At 40.4% G+C, this 24,449-nt stretch overlaps 2 protein-coding genes and 1 long non-coding RNA gene across 7 annotated transcripts; 1 reads left to right on the top strand and 2 right to left on the bottom strand.

The window, feature by feature from the left end:
* Positions 1 to 8,292: 8,292 nt before the first annotated feature.
* LOC120079039 (uncharacterized) lies at positions 8,293 to 10,500 on the top strand. Its single transcript, XR_005482204.2, has 2 exons — positions 8,293 to 8,792; positions 9,517 to 10,500. It is a non-coding gene; the product is annotated as an uncharacterized LOC120079039 (long non-coding RNA).
* Positions 9,276 to 23,460, bottom strand: LOC120079038 (Pentatricopeptide repeat (PPR) superfamily protein). 5 transcript variants are annotated; one of them, XM_039033220.2, is made up of 3 exons: positions 19,855 to 23,460; positions 10,102 to 10,442; positions 9,276 to 10,003 (listed from the first exon to the last, which is right to left on the bottom strand). In XM_039033220.2, exon 1 carries the CDS (start codon positions 23,316 to 23,318, stop codon positions 20,055 to 20,057), a length of 3,264 nt encoding a protein of 1,087 aa, XP_038889148.1. In that variant the 5' UTR covers positions 23,319 to 23,460; the 3' UTR covers positions 9,276 to 10,003; positions 10,102 to 10,442; positions 19,855 to 20,054. The 5 variants fall into 5 exon arrangements, with proteins under 5 accessions (XP_038889148.1, XP_090171090.1, XP_090171089.1 ...); XM_090314964.1 differs by having other exon boundaries at positions 9,276 to 9,993; positions 19,855 to 23,446; XM_090314963.1 differs by having other exon boundaries at positions 9,276 to 9,843; positions 19,855 to 23,446.
* LOC150035636 (uncharacterized) lies at positions 15,295 to 15,699 on the bottom strand. Its single transcript, XM_090314381.1, has one exon. It carries the CDS (start codon positions 15,697 to 15,699, stop codon positions 15,295 to 15,297), a length of 405 nt encoding a protein of 134 aa, XP_090170507.1.
* Positions 23,461 to 24,449: the final 989 nt, after the last annotated feature.

Genomic DNA, 24,449 nt, shown 5'->3' with positions numbered 1-24,449 from the left:
AGCATAGAACTCCCAAATGGATATGTCTTGGCGAAAGGAGAGGAAACTGTGGATGGAGTCTTTGTAGTCTTGCCCTTGTGAGCTGCCCTATTCCTTTGCAACCTCTTAATCAAAGTCATATCAATGGCAGGTTTAACTTTGCAAATGTTCTGGGCTGCATCAATCACCACTCCAATCCACTCACAGAGCTGAGGGAAAGAACAAATTTCCCCTCATTCTAAGGTCGCACTTCACCATCTCCTGATAGATAGTACCTCTTAAGTTGATAGTTACATACGGATACTATATAGGAGCATCACACATTCCATAGATACGGTGGTGTCATGGGTAGTGGGCATGACTCGGTGTTTGAAGAAGTAGAGCCAAATGGACAAGTCCTCTGTAATGTCTCCCAGCCGCAAGGTGTGACACCTAGTTAATGACAACACCCACTCGGCCCAAGGCACTCCCACCTTGCATAGTGCATCTTTTATTTTCTCCGCAGATGGAGTATACATTTGCATGAAACTTTTCTTTTCATGATCATTCGACATTGAGTATACAACACCCTTCTAAGCATGGAGATACATTTCTTGAACTGTATGCCTCTATAAAATTCGCATACCATTCTTGGACTACATGCCACTTTTTTCCTGCTTACATAAGGCCTCCGATTTGTAATAGGTGATCACCTGAGTGATAAACTAAGGGAGCTCTCATCCATTCGCTGAGAATCCATTTTCTTTGAAAATCTCTCTCTCTTTGAGTTCATCCATATTCTTTATTCACTAAACATCTTCATCTTCATCACTAGACGATAAAATCACAACCCGCACAACAAATTTCTTCATTTGCCTGTTCACTGTCTTTTGCCCTCCTTCCTTAAGTTGTTTCTTACTCATAGATCTTGTGACCCATTTTGGAGTCACTTGACTCGGAGCAGTCTTTGTGGATCCCACTACTTCTTCGATCTCCCTTTTATTTCCCTCTTTAGTTTGGTTCACCTCAGAGTTTGTTCTCTAACTTCGTAGGTGAAGAGGCCATCAAAATCCTCTTCTTCTTAAACATTACCCTTACCTTCTCGTTGTTGAAAAAAGGTAGTGGCCACATCAAATTTTTCGAGTTGCTCAAGATCCACAACCTTGATTTCTTATTAGGGCTGGGCTGATGCAGCCGCATCAGAGTCCTACTACTGGCACATCTCTTTTTTCTTCCCACTGTGTTTGTTTTCATCTTTTTTTTTACTCTCTTTTTTTCTCCACTCGCACTTCTTCTTCCTTCTTTCGTCTCTTTTCCTTATCTTCAACAAGGTTACGTTGAAGCTTTCTATCAGCCTCTTCATATCTCAAATTCTCCCAATACTGGCTCTTCAATTATTTTGCAATTGGGGCCATCTGCTTCCGCATTCTCCTCCAAGCTTCCTCAGATAAAGAATTGCTGAAGGAAGAGCTTCTTCCCCTTTTCACATCAGACGAATAAGAGTGATGAGGAACTGTACCTTGTTTTGTCAGAACAAAGACTTCCAACCATGTTTCTTCCATCTTCTTAGTTTCTTCTGCAAGAACTTGTCTCTGTTGGGCCCCCATCTCCCGTATTTCCTTTCACCAAGCCTGCAAACAAACTCGAGGTTCTTGAGGGCCATGGGTTTCTCCTTTTCCTTCCCATTTTCAGTCAATCGAGCACTCTGGTGCTCCTTTTGCTTCTTAGGATGCTGAGATAAAGATTTGAATATTCAAAAGTTTATCCTCCCTCCAAAACAAATGTTTTTTTTATTTTAATTAACAAAAAAGAAAAAGAAAAAGAAAATTATTTCAATATTAGTTACTTAGAAATTTATTTATTTATTTATTTTATCTTAAAGGTTAGCAAATTCTAAATTATGTCGATGACACGAAAATTTAAAAATGAAAATCAGGATGATGAAAAATAACGAACAAATGTAGGGGTTTACAAACGTCTAATACACTCATGCCTTATATTTGATATATTGTCGATACACTTGAAATATCATGCTTATAAAATGAAATATGCATGCTTCACTTCACAATACATTACTAATTGAATGTTGATTGTTGTTAGATTTATTGTAGATACACTTGACATGTTGATTATTGTTAGATATATTACTGATATACCAAATTTAACATAAATAAGAAGATCAAAAACTTTGTTTAAAATGATAAATCCTCTATATTATTTTTCTTGGTGTATCTTACAAAGACGAGGTACATATACACAAAGAGATGTAAAAAGAAGGAAAGTATAAATTAGCCTAAGTATAGGGATCCTAAATTACTAATTTTCAGCACAACAGGATATATGGTAATACCCTCCCTCAAACTCAAGGTGGTAAAGTAGTAAACAACTTGAGTTTTTGAAGCAACTGAAGAAAGCGACTAGGTGACAAAGCTTTTTGTGAAGAATCTATTGGTTGTAAATGAAGATGGGTCGCAAGAGAAGAGTGTTACCCAGAAAATGATGATGAACAAAGTGACAGTCATTTTCAATGTGCTTAGTACGTTCACGAAATACATCAGTATGAGCAATCTGAATGGAACTGCGATTGTCACAATGGAGTATAGTAGCAGACTATTGAGGTGTTAGGGTTGATGCCCTAAATCTCGTAGGGTCCTATAGTTTGTAAACCTTGTATAAACAAAAATATATGTCATTAATAATATTTGATATTTTATTCACTTTGTCTATAAAATATATGATATTTTAATTTCATTAACCACAAACTAATAAACTAACATCCAAGGTTATCGTTGTAACTTAAACATGTGTGTGGAGACATACAGGTGGATCATGTTTAAGTGATAACCTAAATGGTCTGTAATATATGGATAAGGTTGGGTACCTTATCCTTGTGACACTACAAGTATGGCCCGCTTTGTAGGTGTTACAAATGTTGCAAAGTGTTACAAATGATCTGATCCTGATCATTCATGTATTAGACATGCGAGCGGGGATATTCTATACAAAGGATTTTGTATAAGACCGAACCACGAAATGTTTAGTTTCATTATATAACGTCGTTCATAATAGAGACTTTTATTTCACTAGGATGACCATAGGTAACATGACCTTAATCCTGAGTGAGTTGTGAACTTTTGTCTATGAAGGCAGTCCTTTGATTTGTATGGGTGAGAGTGGCCAGATCTCCGACTCAACAAACCTACAATTTTGGGGATTTGTCTAATTGAGGAGTTGGGAACTCAACTACACAAGATGTAATTCACTCCTTCCCCGAAGCAGGGGTAAATAGATAAATTGCTCCCTTAAGGGCTGATTCCGGGTCTTGAATAATGTGGCGTCACACCCTCTCCTGGCCAAATAGGGGTTTAGTCATAGAGGAACTATGATCTATTGTTCATTAGAGGGATCAATGGTACTTAAGGAGTTAGATGTAACTACATGGGCAAAATGGTAATTTGGCCCAGATGTACTTACGAGCAATTTGTGAAGGGTCATCGTACTATTGATTGGTTATATCCAATGGACATAAAAATATATCTGTAGTATGAAGAGTGCAACTGTCGGTCTTTAATGGAGTGTCTGACAGTTAATGGATGGCGGATAATGTGATTAAAGAGTTTAATTAGTTATTCACGTACCGTTGGAGCTTCAAGCTACAGGTCCATAAAATCCTCTTGGTAGCTCAAAATGATTTAGTTGTGAATCAGTTCTTTGGGTTAACTGGAAATGTTCAAATTAATAAGAGGGAATTTAATTATATAATTAATTCAATTGTATATGATATAATTGACAGAATGTATTTGATACATTATAGTTGAATTGGAGGAATATTTATTTGAATAAGATTTAAATAGTTGTTAAATTTAATATAAATATAATTTATATTAAATGCCATAAAATAGAAAAAAAGAACTATAGTTTATATTGTATATGATGCAATATTAAAACTATAGATTATAAATATAATATGATAAGTTTGTTATCATATTTATTTATAATTATTAATTATCTGATAATTAATTTCTTTTTTCTCTCTAACCACCTTAGTGGGAAGATAATCAGTTTTTGTGATATGTTGGGATAAATAAAAAAAGATTTTGTTTTTTCCTAACTAATCACTACGACAAACACATAAAGACTACACGATTAACTCGAAGTCTATGCGATAGACTTTGCTATATAAACGATTGAGAGTTTTTCTATGTGATAGCTTGTTCTTCCTTCAATCGTCTTCCTCCTCCAAACTCATAAACTTCCTCTTAACCAAAATAATCAAAGCCCACCTCTCCTAGGTTCTCACCCGGAGAATACCAGGTCACCAAGTGGTAGTGTTCTTCTTTCTTGGTTCGAGTTTTGGTTGTTGTTTGAGGAGTTATGTTGTTGTTCGAAGTGTTCGTGAAAGTTTGAAGGATTAACGCGAAGAAGAGTTCTTCAAAGGTATAATCTCTTGAACATTGCTTCTTATTCAAAAGCATGTTGTAATTTATGTTATTATGCATAATTTGTATGTTTTACTATAAATGTTTATGTTCAATCCAAATGGGATTTGGACGATCCGCTTTCGCTCATAGGTTCTCTGTAAAACGAGTTCCTTCATAAGGAAAACCCATATCAACAAGAAGCTAGTAAAGTCATAGTAACTCAAAAGTAGCATCTGTAAGAGCACAATATTCAAATTCTATATTAAAACAAGAGACAATAGTTTGTTTCTTACTTCGCCAACAGATGGGAGAATCACTTAAGTAAAAGCAGTAACCCGTGGTGGAACGGCGACCAATGGGATCTTCAGCCCAATCAGCATCAGAGTATCCAGATAACACTAAGGATGACTGGAAAAAGAACTAAAGTCCATGACCAAAAGTGCCTTTGACATATCATAGAATGCCAAGAACAATAGTAAAATGTATAGACCGAAGAGCGACCATGAATTGACTAACAATATGAACGGAAAATGCAATATCTGGACAGGTTATAGTAAGGTAAATGAGACTGCCAACTAGTTGTCGATAAAGAGTGGCATCTTTGAGAGGAACACCATCAAATGGATTCAAACAAACATTCGGACTCAGTGGTATTGGTGATGTGGCTGAGTCAGTAATGCCAGATCGAGCTAGAAGATCAGAAGCGTAGTTAGCTTGAGACAAGTAGTAACCATTAAAGCACGATAAGACCTCAAGGTCAAGGAAGTAACTGAGTGGTTCCAATCTTTCATTTAAAAGTGTTTCCCCAGGTAGCTTTGCGAATCAGATATAGTCTGATGATCATCACCTGTAATTATCATCAACATAAAGAAGGAGAAGAACAACATCGTGAGAAGTTCAATGTGTAAACAAAGATGTATGGTGGGGGGACTAGAAGTAAACCCAAGTTGGACGATAGTGGAACTGAATGTGGCAAATCATGCTCGTGCGACGTGTTTTAGACCATATAAAACTCGTCGAAGAAGACATACTTTCTAAGGTGGAGGAGTCATGCCAACCAAAGGTTTCGTATACACCTCCTTAGATAGAGTACCATTGAGAAATGAATTTTTGACATCCATCTGCAAAAAGGACCATTATTTGTCGACTGCAACAGCTAAAAGACTACGAACAGATATCATTTTAGCGGAGCAAATGTCTCTTCATAGTCAATGTCATATTCTTAAGAATAGCCTTTGTCAACGAGTTGGGCCTTATAACGTTCAATAGAGCCATCTGAATTTGTTTTGATTTTATATATCCACTTACAGCTAATAAGTTTTTTGCCCAGGGGAAGATCAATGTAATCCCAAGTATGAGTCTTTTCTAACACCTGAAATTCCCCGTCCATTACTTGCTGCCAAAGAGGGTTGGTGTTGGCCTCATGATAAGATGACAGTTGGACTAAAGATTGAATAGTGGAAAAGCAATGAAAATCTTGAAGATAATTAGGACGTTGACTAACCCAGGTGGAGCGACGAACAGAAATGACTAATGCAAGTTCAAATTCAGCAACGAAGATTGAGCAAGCTAAGAGGTGTTGTGGGGTTAGATGAAAAAATGTCATGGGAATCCAATGTTGGGTTAGGGAGAGGAAAGATAGGGGTTGTGGGTCAAGTTTAGGAAAAGGGGCATTTGAAGGATTGGTAAAGAAAAGTTGTGAACAAGATAGAGAGTTATGGAAGGAAAGTATAAATTAGCCTAAGTATAGTGATCCTAAATTGCTAATTTCCAGCACAACAATATATATGGTAACACTGCTAATGGAAATTGCATATCTATTTCCCATATCGGTACCGTTGTCAACCCAACCTTAAATCTTCCAAATAATTATCATGTCCCCAATCTTAATTTTAATCTTGCCTTAGTTGGTCAATTATGTGATCCCGATTAACTGTTTGTTTTTCTCCTAATGGTTGTCAGGTTCAAGATCCGCAAACGGGACAAATAGTTGGTATGAGATGCAAGGTAGGATGATTGTTTGAGCTCACCTCTCTTCAGCTTCCTATTTCTTAATCTATCTCTACGTTTGTCAATGACTCTACTATATATCAATTGCACATTCGTCTTGGTCATGTTTCCTCTAAAAAACTTTGCAAGTATGTTTCTATTAGCAATTTAAATAATGTTTCAAAAAGTTTGCTCCCTTTGATTGTTTAAATTGTAAACTTGCGAAACAGCTTGCTTTATCTTTTCCACATTCATCATCTTCTTATGATTACCTTTTGACTTAATTCATTTTGATATTTGGGGTCCTGCTCCCACTCCCACTGTCAATGGCTATCGATACTTTGTATTCATTGATGATTATTCTCAATTTACTTGGATATAGTTTCTAAAATGTCATTCTGCCTTTTCTCAAATCTACATTAACTTTGTCAATATAGTTCAAACACAATTCTCACGAACCATCAAAGTCCTTCGTACAGATAATGCAATGGAGTACAAGAACTCAATTCTCCTCTCTTTTCTCAACCAATAGAGCACTCTTATTTAATGCTCTTACCCTCACACTTCTCAACAAAATGGTCAAGCAAAATGTAAACATCGCAATATTTTGGATTATGTTCATGCCCAACTTCTCTTTACTTCTTGTCCTAAGAAGTTTTTGGGTGAAGCTGCACTCACTTCTATTTATGTCATTAATCATCTTACTTCCTCTATACTTCAAAACATCTCCCTTTTGAACGTCTCTATAGTACTTCTCCTTCTTACTCTCACCTTAAAGTTTTTTGTTGTCTCTGTTTTGTTCTTTTAACAATCAGCATAAATGGTAGGCAAAGATGGAGCAGGAGTGGGGGAAGACATCAGAGAAATATCAGAGGTCATATGATTACAACAAGCAGAGTTAAGAAGCCAAGAATTACCTGATTTGGCTACAATGGCCAAGAAATTCGAAAAAAAATACCTTTTCTAATAAGCCTAGAACATTATTGATTGGAAATCTAAGAAAAGAAATAACAGTAGATGAGGATGCAGCAACAATAGATGATGAACTAGCGTTAAATAAGTTCCTTGGTTTTGTGGATTTATCCGAGGATCAAGGTGGTCAAGTGGAGCAATTTTCCAAAATATGACCACATTTGTGACAATACCTACACTCAATTGTAGGACAGTGAATAAATTTATGACCATGTGATGCGTAGCAAGGAGCGACTCATAATATTTCACCATTATAAAAGATGAAATAAGGGGAAATTACTCTTTTGGTCCTCAAGTTTTGTAGGATATGTGTGTTTGGTTCTTGAGTTTTTAAAATGTAACTTTTTAGTCTCTAAGTTTATAAGAAAAGACTCATTTGGTCACTGAGTTTTCAAAATATACCTTTTTAGTTCTTAAATTTTTAAAAATAGGTTTCAAAAGTCTCTAAAATAACTTCATACTATTATTTTAAATAATTATATTACATTTTAAATTAGAAGAATAATTTTTAAAAATCACATCATGTCTAAAACTATTTTTTTTTTCAATTTTAAATATCAATAATTATTTTTTAAAAAATCAAATAAAAAATACTTCAAGGACCTTTTAAACCTATTTTTATAAACTTTAGGACTAAAAATGTATATTTTGAAAACTTGGGGACTAAATAGACCTATTTTTATAAACTTGAGGATTAAAAAGATACATTTTTAAAACTTAAGAAAAATCAAATATTCTTCCAAACTTGGAGACTAAAAAGGTAATTTTTCCAAGAAATAATCAACCAAAGTGGGTGAACCAATGCAGTCAAACCAAACCACTGAACCAAAGTAAGCCAGGCCGAAGTGAATCGAATGACTAAACCGGACCGGGCTGAATGAACTCAAACAACTAAACCGGACCGGTCCAAACCTGCTGTAGAAAATGTTTAGGTCACTTCACAACGAGCCACGAGGAGGCAGTTCTTAGATCTGTCGTGAACAAGGGGCAGATCTGAGAGGATGAACGAGAACTGATCGGATCTGAGAGGATGAGATCTGAACGAGATAGTAATAAAACTTTCAGATTTGGCGAGATTCGAGCGATAATACAGTTGGATTTCAAGGAGATATGTTCTGAGCTGTTGAGATATGAACGAAATTAGTCGGATCTGAGCGGCAGTGAGATCGAAGTGGCAGTGAGATCTGAACGGATCGAACTTGTGCGCGAGGTTTGTGCGAAGTTGTGGAACGAGGGACTGCTGCGAGATCAGATATGACCGTACGGAGCTTGGTGACCTGTGCGAATGGAGCAGGAGTGACAGAGCTGCGAAAGCAAACCTGTGCGTGAGGTCGACGGCGGTGCAGATCTGCGCACGGCGTCGACGGAGATTAAAAATCAGTGCGAGGGTCTGTGCAAGGGCAGATATGTGAACGGCGGAGGAGCTGGTCGACGGCGACGTGGTTGACGGCGGTACTGATTTGGACCAGCTAAAACCTAATTGGCTCTGATACCCATGATAAATCTTGTATATTATTTTTTTTTCTTGATAAGAAAGAAAGTATAAATTAGCCTAAGTATAGGGATCCTAAATTGCTAATTTTTATATAGAAAAGAAATTGATACTATAATCGAGCAAAAAAAAATCAAACAAAAATAAAACACTATGCACGTGTGAAGATGAAAAAATTGACATGCAAATAAAATTGAAAAAAAATACACACGTGATGAGTGTTTCAAGATCATGTTTCAATTTTAAAAAAGTATGTGATACGCTCTCTTTTTATCATTCTCATTTTGCCACCCATCATAATTTTCCTAAGATATATTAAGAGCAATATTGAAAAACTTAAAATTACTACCACCAAAATAAATTTCCGATCATTCAAAATTAATTTTAGTTATATAAAATTAACTTTAAAAATGTAAAAATAAATTAGGATAAAACGAACACAATTTTCAAAAATCAAATAATTATCCATCGAAAAACAAAAAACATGAGCCTCCCCACTTGTTCTAAAGTTGATCTTTACAGCCACACATATATTTCAGACAAATTACATCTAACATCCTATTTAGTTTGTTCCAACAGATACAAAAAATATATATATATATATTACAACCACAAACTTTTACCCTTTTTTTGTTCTAATTAACCAAAAATCATCTCATCATTGGTATACCATGGCTACTGCAGGTATTCTAATATTGTGCCCCCTACCGGCCTTCAATAGAAACTCACTGAAACTATATGCTCCTGTCACTGATCGCGCTGTGGAAGTAACTGAAAATGTGCTCTTGACGAAACCGAATTGTAAAGTCATTGTTGGAGGATTCACTTCTATGGCAACAGCAGGGTTCATCCTTGCAGTGATTGTATAGGTTTCTTCCTCAGCAACATTTGTTACTGAGCGAGAAACAGTCATGGCGACGGTTAAGTTGCAAGGTTAGTTTGTAGGGTTGTGTAACTTGTAAACGTTGATGCCCGCCCTCGTGCACAAAAACCCCAAGTAATCTTCAGAACCTGAGAATTAGCACAAATTCAATATGACCTGAGCCATCACACACAAATTCGAAAAACTACTCTGAGATTTAGATTTCCAGGTTTTGGATGTATATGGCTGATGCCTGGTCAATAGCTGCAACCATATCAGCGACAAATCCTCCAAAATTCCTGTAGAGAGCTTTATTTACAGTAATTCAATGCATAGAAATTCAAGTAAAACGTTTACAAGGAAAATGATACAGCTGCTTTAAATTGAGCCATTTCTATCTCCCTCACCTAGCACAGGGAGCGCAATTGCGGCTGAATTCCCAAACAACCTGACTCGTTGACAGTGCCTTCTGGTGCAATAGGATTCGAGCACAATGGGACTCTCTCACCCTCTTCAATGCCCCTTCTAAGGCACTTGTGCCCAGTCCCCTCTGCTAAGGACGCTTCTCCATACTACAATTCGGACGCGGAGGGCACTTGATTCTCAAGATTGGCCCTTCCCGGTTCACTTGCCGTCGCTAGGGGAATCCATGTAAGTTTCTTTTCCCCGGCTTATTTCTTTACCAAACTCACCACCAGGTATTCTCATGGGGATTCCATCATTTCTAGCTACAATCGCTGCTGTATGGCTGGTACAGTAGAATGTAAAGTGAATAAAAATATATATCATTCAACTCCATAATAAAATGAACAAAGCGTATTTCAACTCATTTCTCGTGTAAGAGGAGCATCTTTGAAACAGCGAGAAACAGAAGCAGAAAATGATTAAAAAACACTCATTTTGAATAAAGCTTTTACCCCAGTTCCAAAGATTTCTACTAGAATATTCAGTGCAGTAACATTAATTCCAAAGATTTCTAGACGAGTTTCGACCAGCGAAGTATGGTTAACATCCACCAGCTTTTCCTTAGATGCATGGACATAAACAGAGAATTTCACTTCATGACCCTGAAAAGAGATGGGAACAGGAGACCAAATCCTAGCGTCCCTACTCCCTGGAAAAACACGCTGGTTTTGCAGAAAGGAAAAAACAACCATCACATAAATCACCTGTCAGAAAGAGGATATTGAAGAAGAGGGATCAGAAGGAGAAGACAAAATAGAATCCACTGAACGATGCTTCTTCTGAGAAAGATGATATAAATGAGGAAACAACTCACGCAAGAGTTTATCACCTAACGAACAAACCTCGCAAAGTAAACTTTCATGCCTTCCCAAACAGAGCATCTAACAAACTGAGAGAAGAAAGGGAAACCATATGCAATAGCATTCCAGAGGATTTTACAAAGTCCTTCAGAACCACAACTTGCCACCCAGTTGGAAGGGTGCGGACCATTTCTATTCACAATAACTTTGGGGAGTTTGGACCAAAATGCATCAGGCTCCTAAATAAGCGTCACAACCACTTAACCAACAAGGTCTCGTTACATAATCTCAGGCTCCCAATCCCTAAGCCTCCTAATTCTACTTCTTGCACCATGAACTTCCACTTAACCAAATGTAACCCTCCCCTCACCGACCCCTTCCCACAAAAAAATTTGTATAAATCTCTCAAGGGATTTACTCATAGACATCGTAATTTTGAACAGAGACAAGAAGTAACTGAGGATTCCACTCAACACCGAGTAAATTCGGGTGAGTCTTCCTCCTTTAGAGAAAAATGCATATTTCCAATTAAATAGTCCTTTCTAAATTTGGTGTAAGATAAGATTCCAGAAAATCTAACTCCACAAATTACCCCCAAAGGAAGCCCAATATAAGAGGACAGAATTGACACACCTCATGTAACGCCCCAGGCCCAGGATTCGGACCAGGATTCAGAATCCGGATTCGGCACCTGATGGCTCCAGCATTCCTCTGTGTCCCCTGCGACCTGGCTACGCCATCCTCACTTGCCTTGAATGCTTCTAGAAGTGAAAGTTGTCCCCACAAACCAACACGGGTCCTTTCAACATGCTTTGTCCTCATTCACATGCATCCTAGGAAAATTCCCAGGAGATCACCCAATATAGGATTGCTCCAAGCTAAGCACGCTTAACTTTGGAGTTCTTATGATTGAGCCACCGAAAAGAAAGGTGCACCTTGTAGCTGGTCAAACAGGTCATCGATTCTAGGAAGCGGGTACTTATTTTTAATGGTCACCTTATTCAACTCCCTATAGTCTATGCATAAACTTAACGACCCATCCTTTTTCTTCACAAACAACATTGGTGCACCCCACGAAGAAACACTGGGTCGTATGAACCCTTTATCAAGCAGTTCCTGCAATTGAACCTTCAATTCTTTCAATTCTGCCGGAGCCATTCTGTACGGTGCTTTGGATGTAGGAATAGTGCCTAGCTCTAGTTCGATCGAAAAGTCAATCTCCCTTGGTGGAGGCAATCCTGGAAGTTCTTCCGGAAATACATCGGGATAATCTCTCACACTGGTTCAGAGGTTAGTGCAACCTCGGTTTCTCTTGTGTCAACTACGCTAGCCAAGATACTCTAGACACCTTGGTTAATCAATCTCTTGGCCTTAACCGTTGAAATCACCTTGGGCAAAACTACTATCCCGACCCCTTTGAACTTAAAGCTGGCTTCTCTAGGGGGTTAAAATTCACCTCCTTACGCGAACAATCTATACTAGCATGGTTGGCAGCCAACCAATTCATGCCTAGAATTACATCGAAATCACGCATGTCTAATACTATCAGAGTCACATCAAGGGTGCGGTTTGCTATTTCTAACTAACATGCTTTTATCTTTTCATTTGCTATCATAATTTCTCCTGACGGTGTAGACACTGACAAAACATAGCCCAAAGGTTCCAAAACTAACATGGCATGCTTTACGAACAACGAAGAAATGAAATAATGGGACGAGCCAGAGTCAAACAATGTCAAGGCATAGTGGTCCAAGATTGGGAGCTTACCTGTCACCACTATTCCCGAGTACTCAGCTTCCCGAGACTGGTGGCATAGACCCGACCCTGCTGCTGCTGTCGGTTTGAACTACCCTGATGCGAACTCGAGGGCTGACCCCCCGCACTTCCGGAACCACTACTAGGGCATTGGTCTGCCATATGCCCTATCTGCTTGCATCTAAAACAAGTCCCTGTGCCAATCAGACAGCGTCCCCAATTACGCTTTCCACATGACTTGCACATTGGCCTTTCCCTCCAAACTCCTCCTGAAATAGTAACCTGTCGTTGGGCATGCCCTACTGACCTGCTTGTACTCTGGACCTTCTGCAGAGGTCCCGGAGCTTTCTGCTAAACTTTCCTCTTCTAGCCAGGGGTCGGTTCCTCCGTCAGGGACTTCAGGAATTCTATCCCTGAAGGACAACTCGCGTGCTGCCGCTCGAAAGGTTGCGACGTAGGTGGGCGGCTCCAGAGCTTGCACAATGCCTCGCACCCCGTCTCGGAGTCCTTGCACAAACCTTTCGACCCTCCTTGCTTCGGTAGACACCAGGTCAGGGGCGAAACAAGACAATTTGTCAAACTCCTCTTCATACTCTTCTACTGTCATGGTTCCCTGCTTCAAGTTCATGAACTCAGCCTGCTTGTTGTACCTCACATGAGCAGAGAAGTACTTCTCGTAAAACAGCTCCTTGAACTGATCCCACGTGGCTTGGCCTCCACCGGCTTCTATCATTCTCTCAGTCGAGCGCCACCAACGTTTGGCATTGTCGATGAGAACGAAAGCGGCACACTGCAGCTTCTACTCTTCTGGACACCTCATGTACTGGAAGATCCCCTCAACAGTGGACAACCACAATTCTGCATTTGTGGGGTCTTTCAGGGATCCGTTAAATATCGGGGGATCATACTTCTTGAAATCTCGCATGTATCCAGCTTCCAAAGAAGGGCCTGCCACGGTCCGACTCGTGGCCCTATCCTGATTCTGATCTGGTGGTAACGGGACTGACGAGGATGGCGCCTGCTGTGACTGTACGTGCTGGGCTATCTGCTCAGCCACCATGCCCCTTAGCTGTCCCATCACAGCTTGCGTGACGACGTTCCCAATAGCTGCAGCCATAACCATATATACTACTAGAATTTCTAAGGACGACGGTCCTGGCAGGGGCACAGTTGAAGCTCGAGGCCTGCTTCTTGGTCTAACCCTCTGCCAAGTTGACCTAGAGGGGTCACCAGGTGGCGGGTCCCGCACCTCTTGGCTCTGCACCTCGGGTTCTTGCAAGTCGGGGTCCCACTCCCCAACTACTTTCCTGCCTCGACTGCCCCTTCCTCTAGTTCGTGGTGCCATACTTGGTGACCACACGTAGCACTTTAATACACATTAGCAGGGTAAACCATTAAACGATTGCACCACAAGTAGGATTTCATATATATATATATTTCCCTAAAGGTTTTTTTTTTTTTTTTTTTAAACAACATACCCGACGATGACGAAAGATCCATTTGTGGCCATAAGGAATAGATTAGACTCACGATGTAAGTCAGTCTACAGAACCTAAAACTTAGGCTCTGATACCAACTGTAACGACCCTAGTTTCCTACTTAATTCTAGGACGCTACTTCATGCATGCATAGGCTTAACCATACATTTTCTTTTAAACCATCAAATAAAAGCCGAATTTTATTTAATAATGCTCGAATGAGCAAAGATAAGAAAACATAATTAAATGATAATAAATAAACTAAAACAAAAATAAAATAAAATAAAAATTTACCGTTCGGGGTACCCCTAAACCCTACTTTAAAATGAAGGAAATTAAATAGTCAAATAATAAAATGATGTATTTTGCATGAAAGTGTAAGACACCTAACTCCTAAACCAGATTTCAAAACCAGCAGTAAATCACTTACCTGTCCCAAACGAAACCTTACTTTGCTCAAAAACTCCCTTCACCGCCACACGTTCCCCGAACAAAAGAATCAGGCGGAACCAACCACGAATCGGCAACAACCGGCACTGTTCTGGTGTGCGATCGAACAAGGTGAGTGATCTGACGCGCGCTGGGCTTTGGCTATCAACAGAAAAACTGATGCGCGGCGGATGAATAGAGGCAGAAGAAGAGCTCGACGCGGCTGGAACGCTTGCGGTCGAGTGACTGGGGTCAGTCGAAGCTAACGACCGGAACCAAAGGTCGAGCAGCGGACGGGGAAGAAAAACGATCGGCGATCGCGGCTGGATGTCGAAGGTTGGCCGGTAAAGAAGGAGGCGGCGACGACTGCACAGTGGGGGGGGGGAGGGGAAGAAGAAAAAAGAAAAAAAGAAATCATTTTTTTTTTTCTTCGCACGTAGCCTGAGGTCCCCAACCTTTATAACCCTAATTCCCTCTTCCTTTCCCAAATTAACCAACGATTTTCTTTTTCTTCCCTCTTTTTTTTTTTTTAAAGTACAAATCTTTGGGGCGTCACACTCTTCCCCCCTTTAATAAACTTTCGTCCTCAAAAGTTCTAATCCTGGAAGAGCTCTGGATGCAGTGCCCTCATCTCGTCCTCTCGCTCCCAAGTTGCTTCCTCAAACTAATGGCTCTACCACAGCACCTTCACCAGTGGCACCTCTTTGCTGCGCAAAACTTTCACCTCCCTGGCCACAATTTGTGCAGGCTTCTCCTCGTAACTCAAGTTTTCATTCAGCTGCAAGGGCTCAAAGTCCACCACATGAGACGGGTCCGTTAAATACTTCCTCACCTCCCTGGCCACATTATGGACCGCGGAGAGAGACGGTGGCAAGGCCAAACGGTAAGCCACAGAGCCGACCCGTTCCAAAATCTCGAATGGCCCTACAAAACGTGGACTTAGCTTACCCTTCTTCCCGAATCTCAGGGCACCCTTCATCGGCGCCACTTTCAGGAACACCTTGTCACCTGCTTCGAACTCCAGATCTTTACGCCTAACATCCGCGTAACTTTTCTGTCTACTTTGGGCTGCTAGCATTCTAGCCTAATCTTCTGCATGGCTTCATTCGTCAACTCCATTAACTCAGTTCCCACCAGTTTCCTCTCCCCAATCTCACCCCCAGCAAACAGGAGACCTGCAACCTCTGCCATAAAGAGCTTCAAACGGCGACATGCCAATGGTAGTCTGATAGCTATTATTATAAGAAAACTCTGCCAAATGTAAGTGGGAGTCCCAACCCCCTGAGAAATCCAACGCACAAGCACGTAACATGTCCTCCAACGTCTGATTTAAACGTTCTGTTTGCCCATCAGCTTGGGGGTGAAACGTTGTACTGAAGTTCAACCGCGACCCTAAAGCTGTCTGGAGGCTCTTCCAAAAACTGGAGGTGAAACGAGGGTCCGTGTCGGACACAATTGACACTGGCACACCATGCAACCTTACTATCTCCTTCATATATAACTGAGCCCACTTACTCACCGCGTACGTGAGCTGTCCTGGAATAAAATGTGCCACCTTGGTGAGTCTGTCTATCACAACCCAAATCACCGAGAAACCCTTTGTTGTCCTAGGCAACCCCGTAATAAAATCCATAGCCACGCTCTCCCATTTCCACTCTGGCACATCCAATGGTTGTAGCAAGCCTGCTATCCTCTACCTCGGGGCCTTCACCTGTTGACAGACTAAACATCTACTAACATAGTCAGCTATCTCCCTTTTCATATTAGGCCACCAGTAATACCGCTTCACATCATGGTACATTTTGGTACTACCTGGGTGCATCAAGAATGGAGAGTTATGAGCTTCTGTCAACAGTTCTCCTTTCAAGCCATCATCTGCTGGGACGCACAACCGTCCCTGAAACAAAAGACCCTTGTCCACTGACACAGAAAATTCACTTGCATGACCCGACCCTACCTGACAACACTTCTGAACCAGGTCGGGATCACCCTGCTGTGCAACAATAATCTGTTGCCTCAAGGTTGGTTGCACTATCAACTTGGCAGAGGGTTAGACCAAGAAGTGGGCCTCGAGCTTCAACTGTGCCCCTACTAGGACCGTCGTCCTTAGAAATTCCAGTAGAATATACGACTATGGCTGCAGCTGTTGGGAACGTCGTCAAGCAAGCCATGGTGGGATAGCTAAGGGGCATGGTGGCCGAGCAAATAGCCCAGCACGTACAGTCACAGCAGGCGCCATCCTCGTCAGTCCCGTTACCACCAATTCAGAATCAGGATAGGCACGATTCGGACCGTGGCAGGACCTTCTTTGGAAGCTGGATACCTGCGAGATTTCAAAAAGTATGATCCCCCGACGTTTAACGGGTCCCTGAAAGACCCCACAAATGCAGAATTGTGGTTGTCCACTGTTGAAAGGATCTTCCAGTACATGAGGTGTCCAGAGGAGTAGAAGCTGCAGTGTGCCACTTTCGTTCTCATCGACAATGCCAAGCGTTGGTGGCGCTCGGCTGAGAGAATGATAGAAGCCGGTGGAGGCCAAGCCACATGGGATCAGTTCAAGGAGCGATTTTACGAGAAGTACTTCTCTACTCATGTGAGGTACAACAAGCAGGCTGAGTTCATGAACTTGAAGCAGGGAACCATGACAGTAAAAGAGTATGAAGAGGAGTTTGACAAATTGTCTTGTTTCGCCCCTGACCTGGTGTCTACCGAAGCAAGGAGGGTCGAAAGGTTTGCACAAGGACTTCGAGACGGGGTGCGAGGCATTATGCAAGCTCTGGATCCATCCACCTACGCCGCAGCCTTTCGAGCGGCAGCACGTGTGGGTTGTCCTTCAGGGATAGAATTCCTCAAGTCCCTGACGGAGGAACCGGCCCCCGGCCAGAAGAGGAAAGTTGAGCAGAAAGCTTCGGGACCTCCGCAGAAGGTCCAGAGTACAAGCAGGTCAGTAGAGCATGCCCAACGACAGGCTACTACTTCAGGAGGAGTTTGGAGGGAAAGGTCAGTGTGCAAGTAATGTGGGAAGCGTCATTAGGAACGTTGTCTGATTGGCACAGGGACTTGTTTCAAATGTAAGCAGATAGAGCATATGGCAGACCAATGCCCTAGTAGTGATTCCAAAAGTGCGGGGGGTCAGCCCCCGAGTAAGCATCGGGGTAGTTCAAACCGACAGCAGCAGCAGGGTCGGGTCTATGCCACCAATCGTCGGGAAGCTGAGCACTCGGAAACAGTGGTGACAGGTACATTCCCAATCTTGGGGCACTATGCCTTGACATTGTTTGACTCTGGCTCGTCCCACTCTTTCATTTCTTCGTTGTTCATAAAGCATGCCATATTAGTTTTGGAACCTTTAGGCTATGTTTTGTCAATGTCTACACCGTCAGGAGAAATTATGATAGCAAGTGAAAAAATAAAAGCATGTCAGTTAGAAATAGCAAACCGCACCCTTGATGTGACTCTGATAGTATTAGACATGCGTGATTTCGATGTAATTCTAGGCATGAATTGGTTGGCTGCCAACCATGCTAGTATAGATTGTTCTCGTAAGGAGGTGAATTTTAACCCCCTAGAGAAGCCAGCTTTAAGTTCAAAGGGGTCGGGATAGTAGTTTTTCCCAAGGTGATTTCAGCAGTTAAGGCCAAGAGATTGATTAACCAAGGTGTCTAGAGTATCTTGGCTAGCGTAGTTGACACAAGAGAAACCGAGGTTGCACTAACCTCTGAACCAGTGTGAGAGATTATCCCGATGTATTTCCGGAAGAACTTCCAGGATTGCCTCCACCAAGGGAGATTGACTTTTCGATCGAAATTCCTACATCCAAAGCACCGTACAGAATGGCTCCGGCATAATTGAAAGAATTGAAGGTTCAATTGCAGGAACTGCTTGATAAAGGGTTCATACGACCCAGTGTTTCTCCGTGGGGTGCACCAGTGCTGTTTGTGAAGAAAAAGGATGGGTCGTTACGTTTATGCATAGACTACAGGGAGTTGAATAAGGTGACCATTAAGAATAAGTACCCGCTTCCTAGAATCGATGACCTGTTTGACCAGCTACAAGGTGCACCTTTCTTTTCGGTGGCTCAATCATAAGAACTCCAAAGTTAAGCGTGCTTAGCTTGGAGCAATCCTATGTTGGGTGACCCTCCTGGGAATTTTCTTAAGATGCATGTGAGTAAGGACAAAGCATGTTGAAAGGACCTGTGTTGGTTTGTGGGGACAACTTTCACTTCTAGAAGCATTCAAGGCAAGTGAGGATGACATAGCCAGGTCGCAGGGGACGCAGGGGAATGTCGGGGCCATCAGGTGTCGAATCCGGATTCTAAATCCTGGTCCGAATCCTGGGCCTGGGTCGTTACAGATGGTATCAGAGAGGAACCTCTCCCAGTAAGATGTGGTTTGGGGACGAACCAAGCGGAAGCTGGTGGGTATGTAACGACCCGAGTTCAGGAGGGGTACATGAATGAACCGATATCGCATCTGAATGAGAGGGATCCTAAGGACATGAAAGTATGGTTAAGAAAGGGTTAAAAGAATTGAAAGTTACTACCTATACCAACAAGGTGCACCTTCCTTTTCGGTGGCTCAATCATAAGAACTCCAAAGTTAAGCGTGCTTAGCTTGGAGCAATCCTATGTTGGGTGACTTCCTGGGAGTTTTCTTAAAAAGCATTCAAGGCAAGGGGGATAACATAGCCAGGACGCAGGAGAATGCCGGGGCCATCAGGGGCTGAATCCGGATTCCGAATCCTGGGCCTGGGGCATTACACCTCACTCCCAACCAAAGATGCCCAAGAACTTAATTTGGCAGGAAAACAGTCAAGACCTATGATGGAACTTTCACCCTTGTTCATTTTAAACTCAAATAGAACACATTCCGAGCACACTGGCAACAAAATTAACACAATCAACAAGATTAAACTCAAATAGAACACATTCAGAGCACACCGTTATAAATGAACAAAGGCAACAAATGCATAATGTTTTTAGCAGAAACTAAGATACTTTTTAATCCAATGGAATTCCATAAATCTAAAAGAAGATTAAGCACTTATAGCAGAATTAACACGATCAACTAAAAAGCTTCCAAGCGTACTTTCCAAGATAAATATACATTAGGTTTTCATTTACATGTAAAATATATATTTACTCAACAATTCATATTTCAAGCAGACAATCAGACAGAATGCATAAGATTACAGCAACGTATCTTGCATATTAATAACAAATCATGTGTACCTGTCCGGAGTAATGCTACTCTTTTCACATTCGTGGAGAGGGAACCCCTTGAAGTGAAATAATCAAGACCATTTCTGTTACGCAATCAACCTCCATCCAGGTCAGAGAGAATTTCCTTTGCCCATGGTGGACAGAAATTCTTTTTCTTTTCCCCCGCATCGAAGAAGCCGAAGTACTTTCTGCTTTCCTATTCCGTACAATTAGCCTCTGTCCAAACTGGAAATTACTTTCTTCACTAATTGAGTAGCCTTTTGAACATTTCCTTCAGAACAAAAGGAAGAAAGTAGAGGATAGTATAAGTTAAAGTCCTCAAAATGAGGCCTCTTTTCCAGATTCTCATACTCCACGTTTTCAACTGTATGAACATTTGAGGATCCAAAACTTGGAAGTGTAGGGACGCATGAGTAGGCTTTGGGTCCAAAATGAACAACATCTACAGATCTCTTGTCATTTATATGCAACTTATGAGGTTGATTGTATATAGTAGAATGCCTCTGAGCAGAGAAATATATAGAGCCAACTTCATTAAGAATGGTGTAGGCTTCTAAGATACGTCCTTCCTTGCATAAATGGGTGAGGGCGCTTCCTATAGACTCAGTTTTGATCTCAGTATCAACCTTGCTAATCAACTCCATTACCGATTGGGACTGTATCATCTCGTAGAGTATATCCCTTGCTTCTTCCATTCTTCCCTTGGCACAAAGACCTCTTATCAAATATAAGAAGCCCAAAAAATCAGGTAAAATGCCTTTATTCTTGAACTCAAAAAAGAATGAAAGAGCACCTTCCAAATCACCCTTTCGGCAATAAGCCTTAATTGCAGAGCTCACAGAGAATTCATCAGGATTAAAAACTCCTGTCCCCAATTCATGCAAAAGCTGAAAGGCTTCTTCAATTTGACCAATCCTGATGTAACCATCAATCAGTGAATTGTAAATATGAGTATTTGGTCTAAGACCTTTCGGGATCATCCTCTCAAACAACTGCCTTGCATCTTCCAGGTATCCTTCTCTGCATAAGGAGTCAATTAGAGTCCCATATGTGATTTCAGTAGGTATCAAGCCAATTCTTTCCAGTGAATCAAAGAGCCGGAATGCTTCGATAAGACGACTTTGGAGGCACAGTCCCTTTATGATTATATTATAACAGATAATATTCAACTTCATTCCATTTGTCTTGGCAAAAACACAAATATCCAATGCTTCGCTCATTTGTCCACCTTTACAAAGACCATGAGCCAGAGTAGAATAATCAAATATGTCACCAAGCAACAGATTACTTCCACGCTTCACTACAAGGTTATAAGCATCAAAAAATCTTCCTTCTCTTACTAGCACTTTAAACATGGTATCAGGTACCATAAATGTTGAAAATTTCTCTTCCATTTTCTTTAAATTTGGAAGAGTGAACCTCGTGCATTGAAAATCTACAATAATCTGCTTAACAATGGGCTCAGATAGGCCATATTCTTTCAAAAAGTTACTGAAAATAGGCCAACTTATCCATGTCTTTCCTTCACTATTCAACGCTTTTATGAGCAAATAAAATGTTTTCTTTTCAAGAAGCAAACGGGTTCTCATCATCCTTGAATAAAATTCACTCGCCATCTCTGAGAAACCTCTCTTGCATAGAAACCGAATAGCATCATTGCATGTAACATTGTATACATCTTGTTCCACCTTTTCCATCCCATACAGTGCTTCGCAAAGCCCAGCTGCACCTTTTTCTTCAAAAACGGTTCTGACAAGCAACTTACACACACTTACATCCAAAGTCAGAACTTTGAGGTTCAGTTCAATAAAGACCTCAAAGGCCTTTTCTCCTCGACCTTCTCTGCATAGTGCTTTTATAATACTATTGTAAACAGCCACTGAAGCACATGACGCTAACTTGAACTCATTGAATATCTCAACTGCTTCATCTATCCTACTAATATTACAATATCCATTAATCATTGTATGGTAAGTAATAGAATTTGCAGCCAGACCAATTTCTGGCATTCTCTTGTAGAGTATATAAGCATCTTCAAATGCGCCAACCATAAACAGTGCTTTGATCAGAACATTACACATGATAACATCCAGAGAAATCCCAGCATCTTCCAGTCTTGTCTTTGTTTCAAAAATTCCAGTGATGTTTCGTTCTTGAATGTATCCATGTAATAGTGTACTATATGTAATAACGTCACCATGTAAGCCCTTTGATAGTCTATCTGCCTCAGACGTTCTCCCCCATTTGCAAAGTCCATTAATTACAGTATTGTATGTAACAAGACTCAATTTCATCCCTCTTGTTTCCATTTCATCAAGAAGACCAAAAACACGATCAAAATCTCCCTTTCTGCAACATCCATCAATCAGAGTTGCATACATAAATTCATCAACCTCCATCTCCAAACCCTTAACCATTTCAAAAAGAGAGAAAGCTTCCTCCAGTTTCCCTTTGTTGCAAAACCCTAGCATAATCACCGTATACGTAACCGAACTAGGTTCTAATCCCAACTTCTTCATCCTCTCTAAAATCCCAAATGCCTTCTCCACATTTCCCAACTTGGAAAGAGCATGTATCAAAATAGTATAACTTATCATATCAGGTCTTATTCCCTTCTCAACCATTTCCCTGTTCCTTTTGAAAACATCCAATAACAACCCTTCAGCAATATACCCACAAATCCAACAACTATAGAAAACAACATCAAATGCTAAATTTTCCTTCTCCATTTTACAAACCAAATCCGAAACTTCATTAACTCTATGCAACTTACAGAGTGCGCTAATCAGCGCAGTATAAGTCACCAAATTAGGTTTCAAGTTCCCCAATGTTTTAGCGTTTTCGAAAAACTTCAAAGCCAATTCCGGTTTTCCAATATTACAGAACCCAGAAATTACAGAACTACAGGCAAAATTATCAAAAGGGTAGTTCACATTCTCATCAGACATTAGCTCTAGAATTTCAACTGTCTTGTCCATCATTCCAAGAGAACAAAATTTATGAATCAACTCACAGAAAGTGAAAGAAGAAGGCAAAATACCATGATTTCTCAAGCAATCCTGCAATACCCACAATGCCTTTTCTGGGTCTTCTTTGTTGACACAAAGTCCTCGTATCAACAAGTTCCAAAGGCGATTTCGATGAAAATTTGAAGAAACCGGCATCTGGGTCTTCAATATTTGCTCTGCATCGTCATATTTGTGGGATTTGAGGAGTGCCCATATGAGAATCAAGTGAGTTTTGGAGTTTCCCTTGACTTGGTTGGCATTTATTTGGTAAAAAAAATGGATGACATAGTCGAATCTGCGATTGTGGTAGAGAAAACGGAAGAAGAGATTGATGGATTTCAGAGTAGGAGCGAAGCCGGTTTTTAATAAGGTTTGAAGACATGGAGTATTAGAGGAACCGTTGGAAGAGGAAGTAAAAGAACGAACAAGTTTGGGACTGAAAATGTTGAAAAGAAGAAGAAGCATGGTTCCAAAGGATTAGAGTTTGGAAACCACCTCCATGAATCCTCTCTCGCAGCCGTCGACGATCCCACTGAGAACGGCCACGGCTTTTTGGATTTTTTTTTTTTTTTCTTTTTTTCTTTTTTTCGCTAGATTATAAATGATCTTTGTTAAAATGCCATAAAAAAATACCATCAACTTTCAAAATGGTAAGATTACCTCTCAACTTTAATAAAGGTTTCAAATATATATTGAAGTAGAAATACTTTAGAATTTAGGATAAAAATTGAGATTTAAAATAGTGTGACAATAATTTAGAACGAAAATTTGGATCACAAGGTCATTTTAGGTTATCGCTACATAATTTTAAGTCTCTATTTCTGTTCATTTTTATTCCAATAATACTTTTGAAAGTACATGGGGTTTTTTAAACAAATGATAAAATGTAAGGGTATTTGTTATAATTTTGTCGTGTCCATCAATTTTGTTTTTTAAATATTCATGATCTTTTAAGTATGTTTGGGGTATGGCTTGGGTTGAGTTAAAACTAACTCAATATTTAGCCTACCAACTTTACAAGTCGATGGTAAATAATTCAACTCCACCAACTTTAACGTATTCACTCCCGAAGTTTGCACATTTATCAACGAAGTCCACCTTCCACTCGTTCTCTCTCCCTCTCTCCAATATCTCCAATGACTCAACCTACGGGTTACTGGCGACGACCAACTCTGATGACATGCTCCGACGACTACTTTTGGTAACCACCTCTGATGCCAAGCTCCCGTAACAACCATATACCCCTGACTTAATAACTCAACTCTGCACCCTACTTTAGATTAAACAACTTTTCACTCCAAACACGAACTTCTTAACTCCACATACATATTAACTCCAGACTTCGTAACTCAACTCAACGTCTCAAATAGCTCCTTAAGGATAATATCACTCCATAATTTCCTAAATTTTAAAATTATCTTTTGAGTAGAGATCTATTTGACCATTGGGCTAAAAACTAACATGGTGGTGATGTGGAGTGACATTTTCCTAGATTAAGTATGAAAGCACTATATTCAGACATGTCAACTTTGCGTCCAGCGTTCTAATAATTGTTTTACTCCAAAGGAAGTTTTGAAATACTTATAAAAGATCATT

The sequence above is a fragment of the Benincasa hispida genome, chromosome 6 (genome assembly GCF_027475165.1).
Source record: "Benincasa hispida cultivar pf3 chromosome 6, pf3_genome.v1.1, whole genome shotgun sequence".
Lineage (NCBI taxonomy): Eukaryota > Viridiplantae > Streptophyta > Magnoliopsida > Cucurbitales > Cucurbitaceae > Benincasa > Benincasa hispida.
Note: the sequence above shows the minus strand (reverse complement) of the source record. Positions and strands in the feature narration are given on the sequence as shown.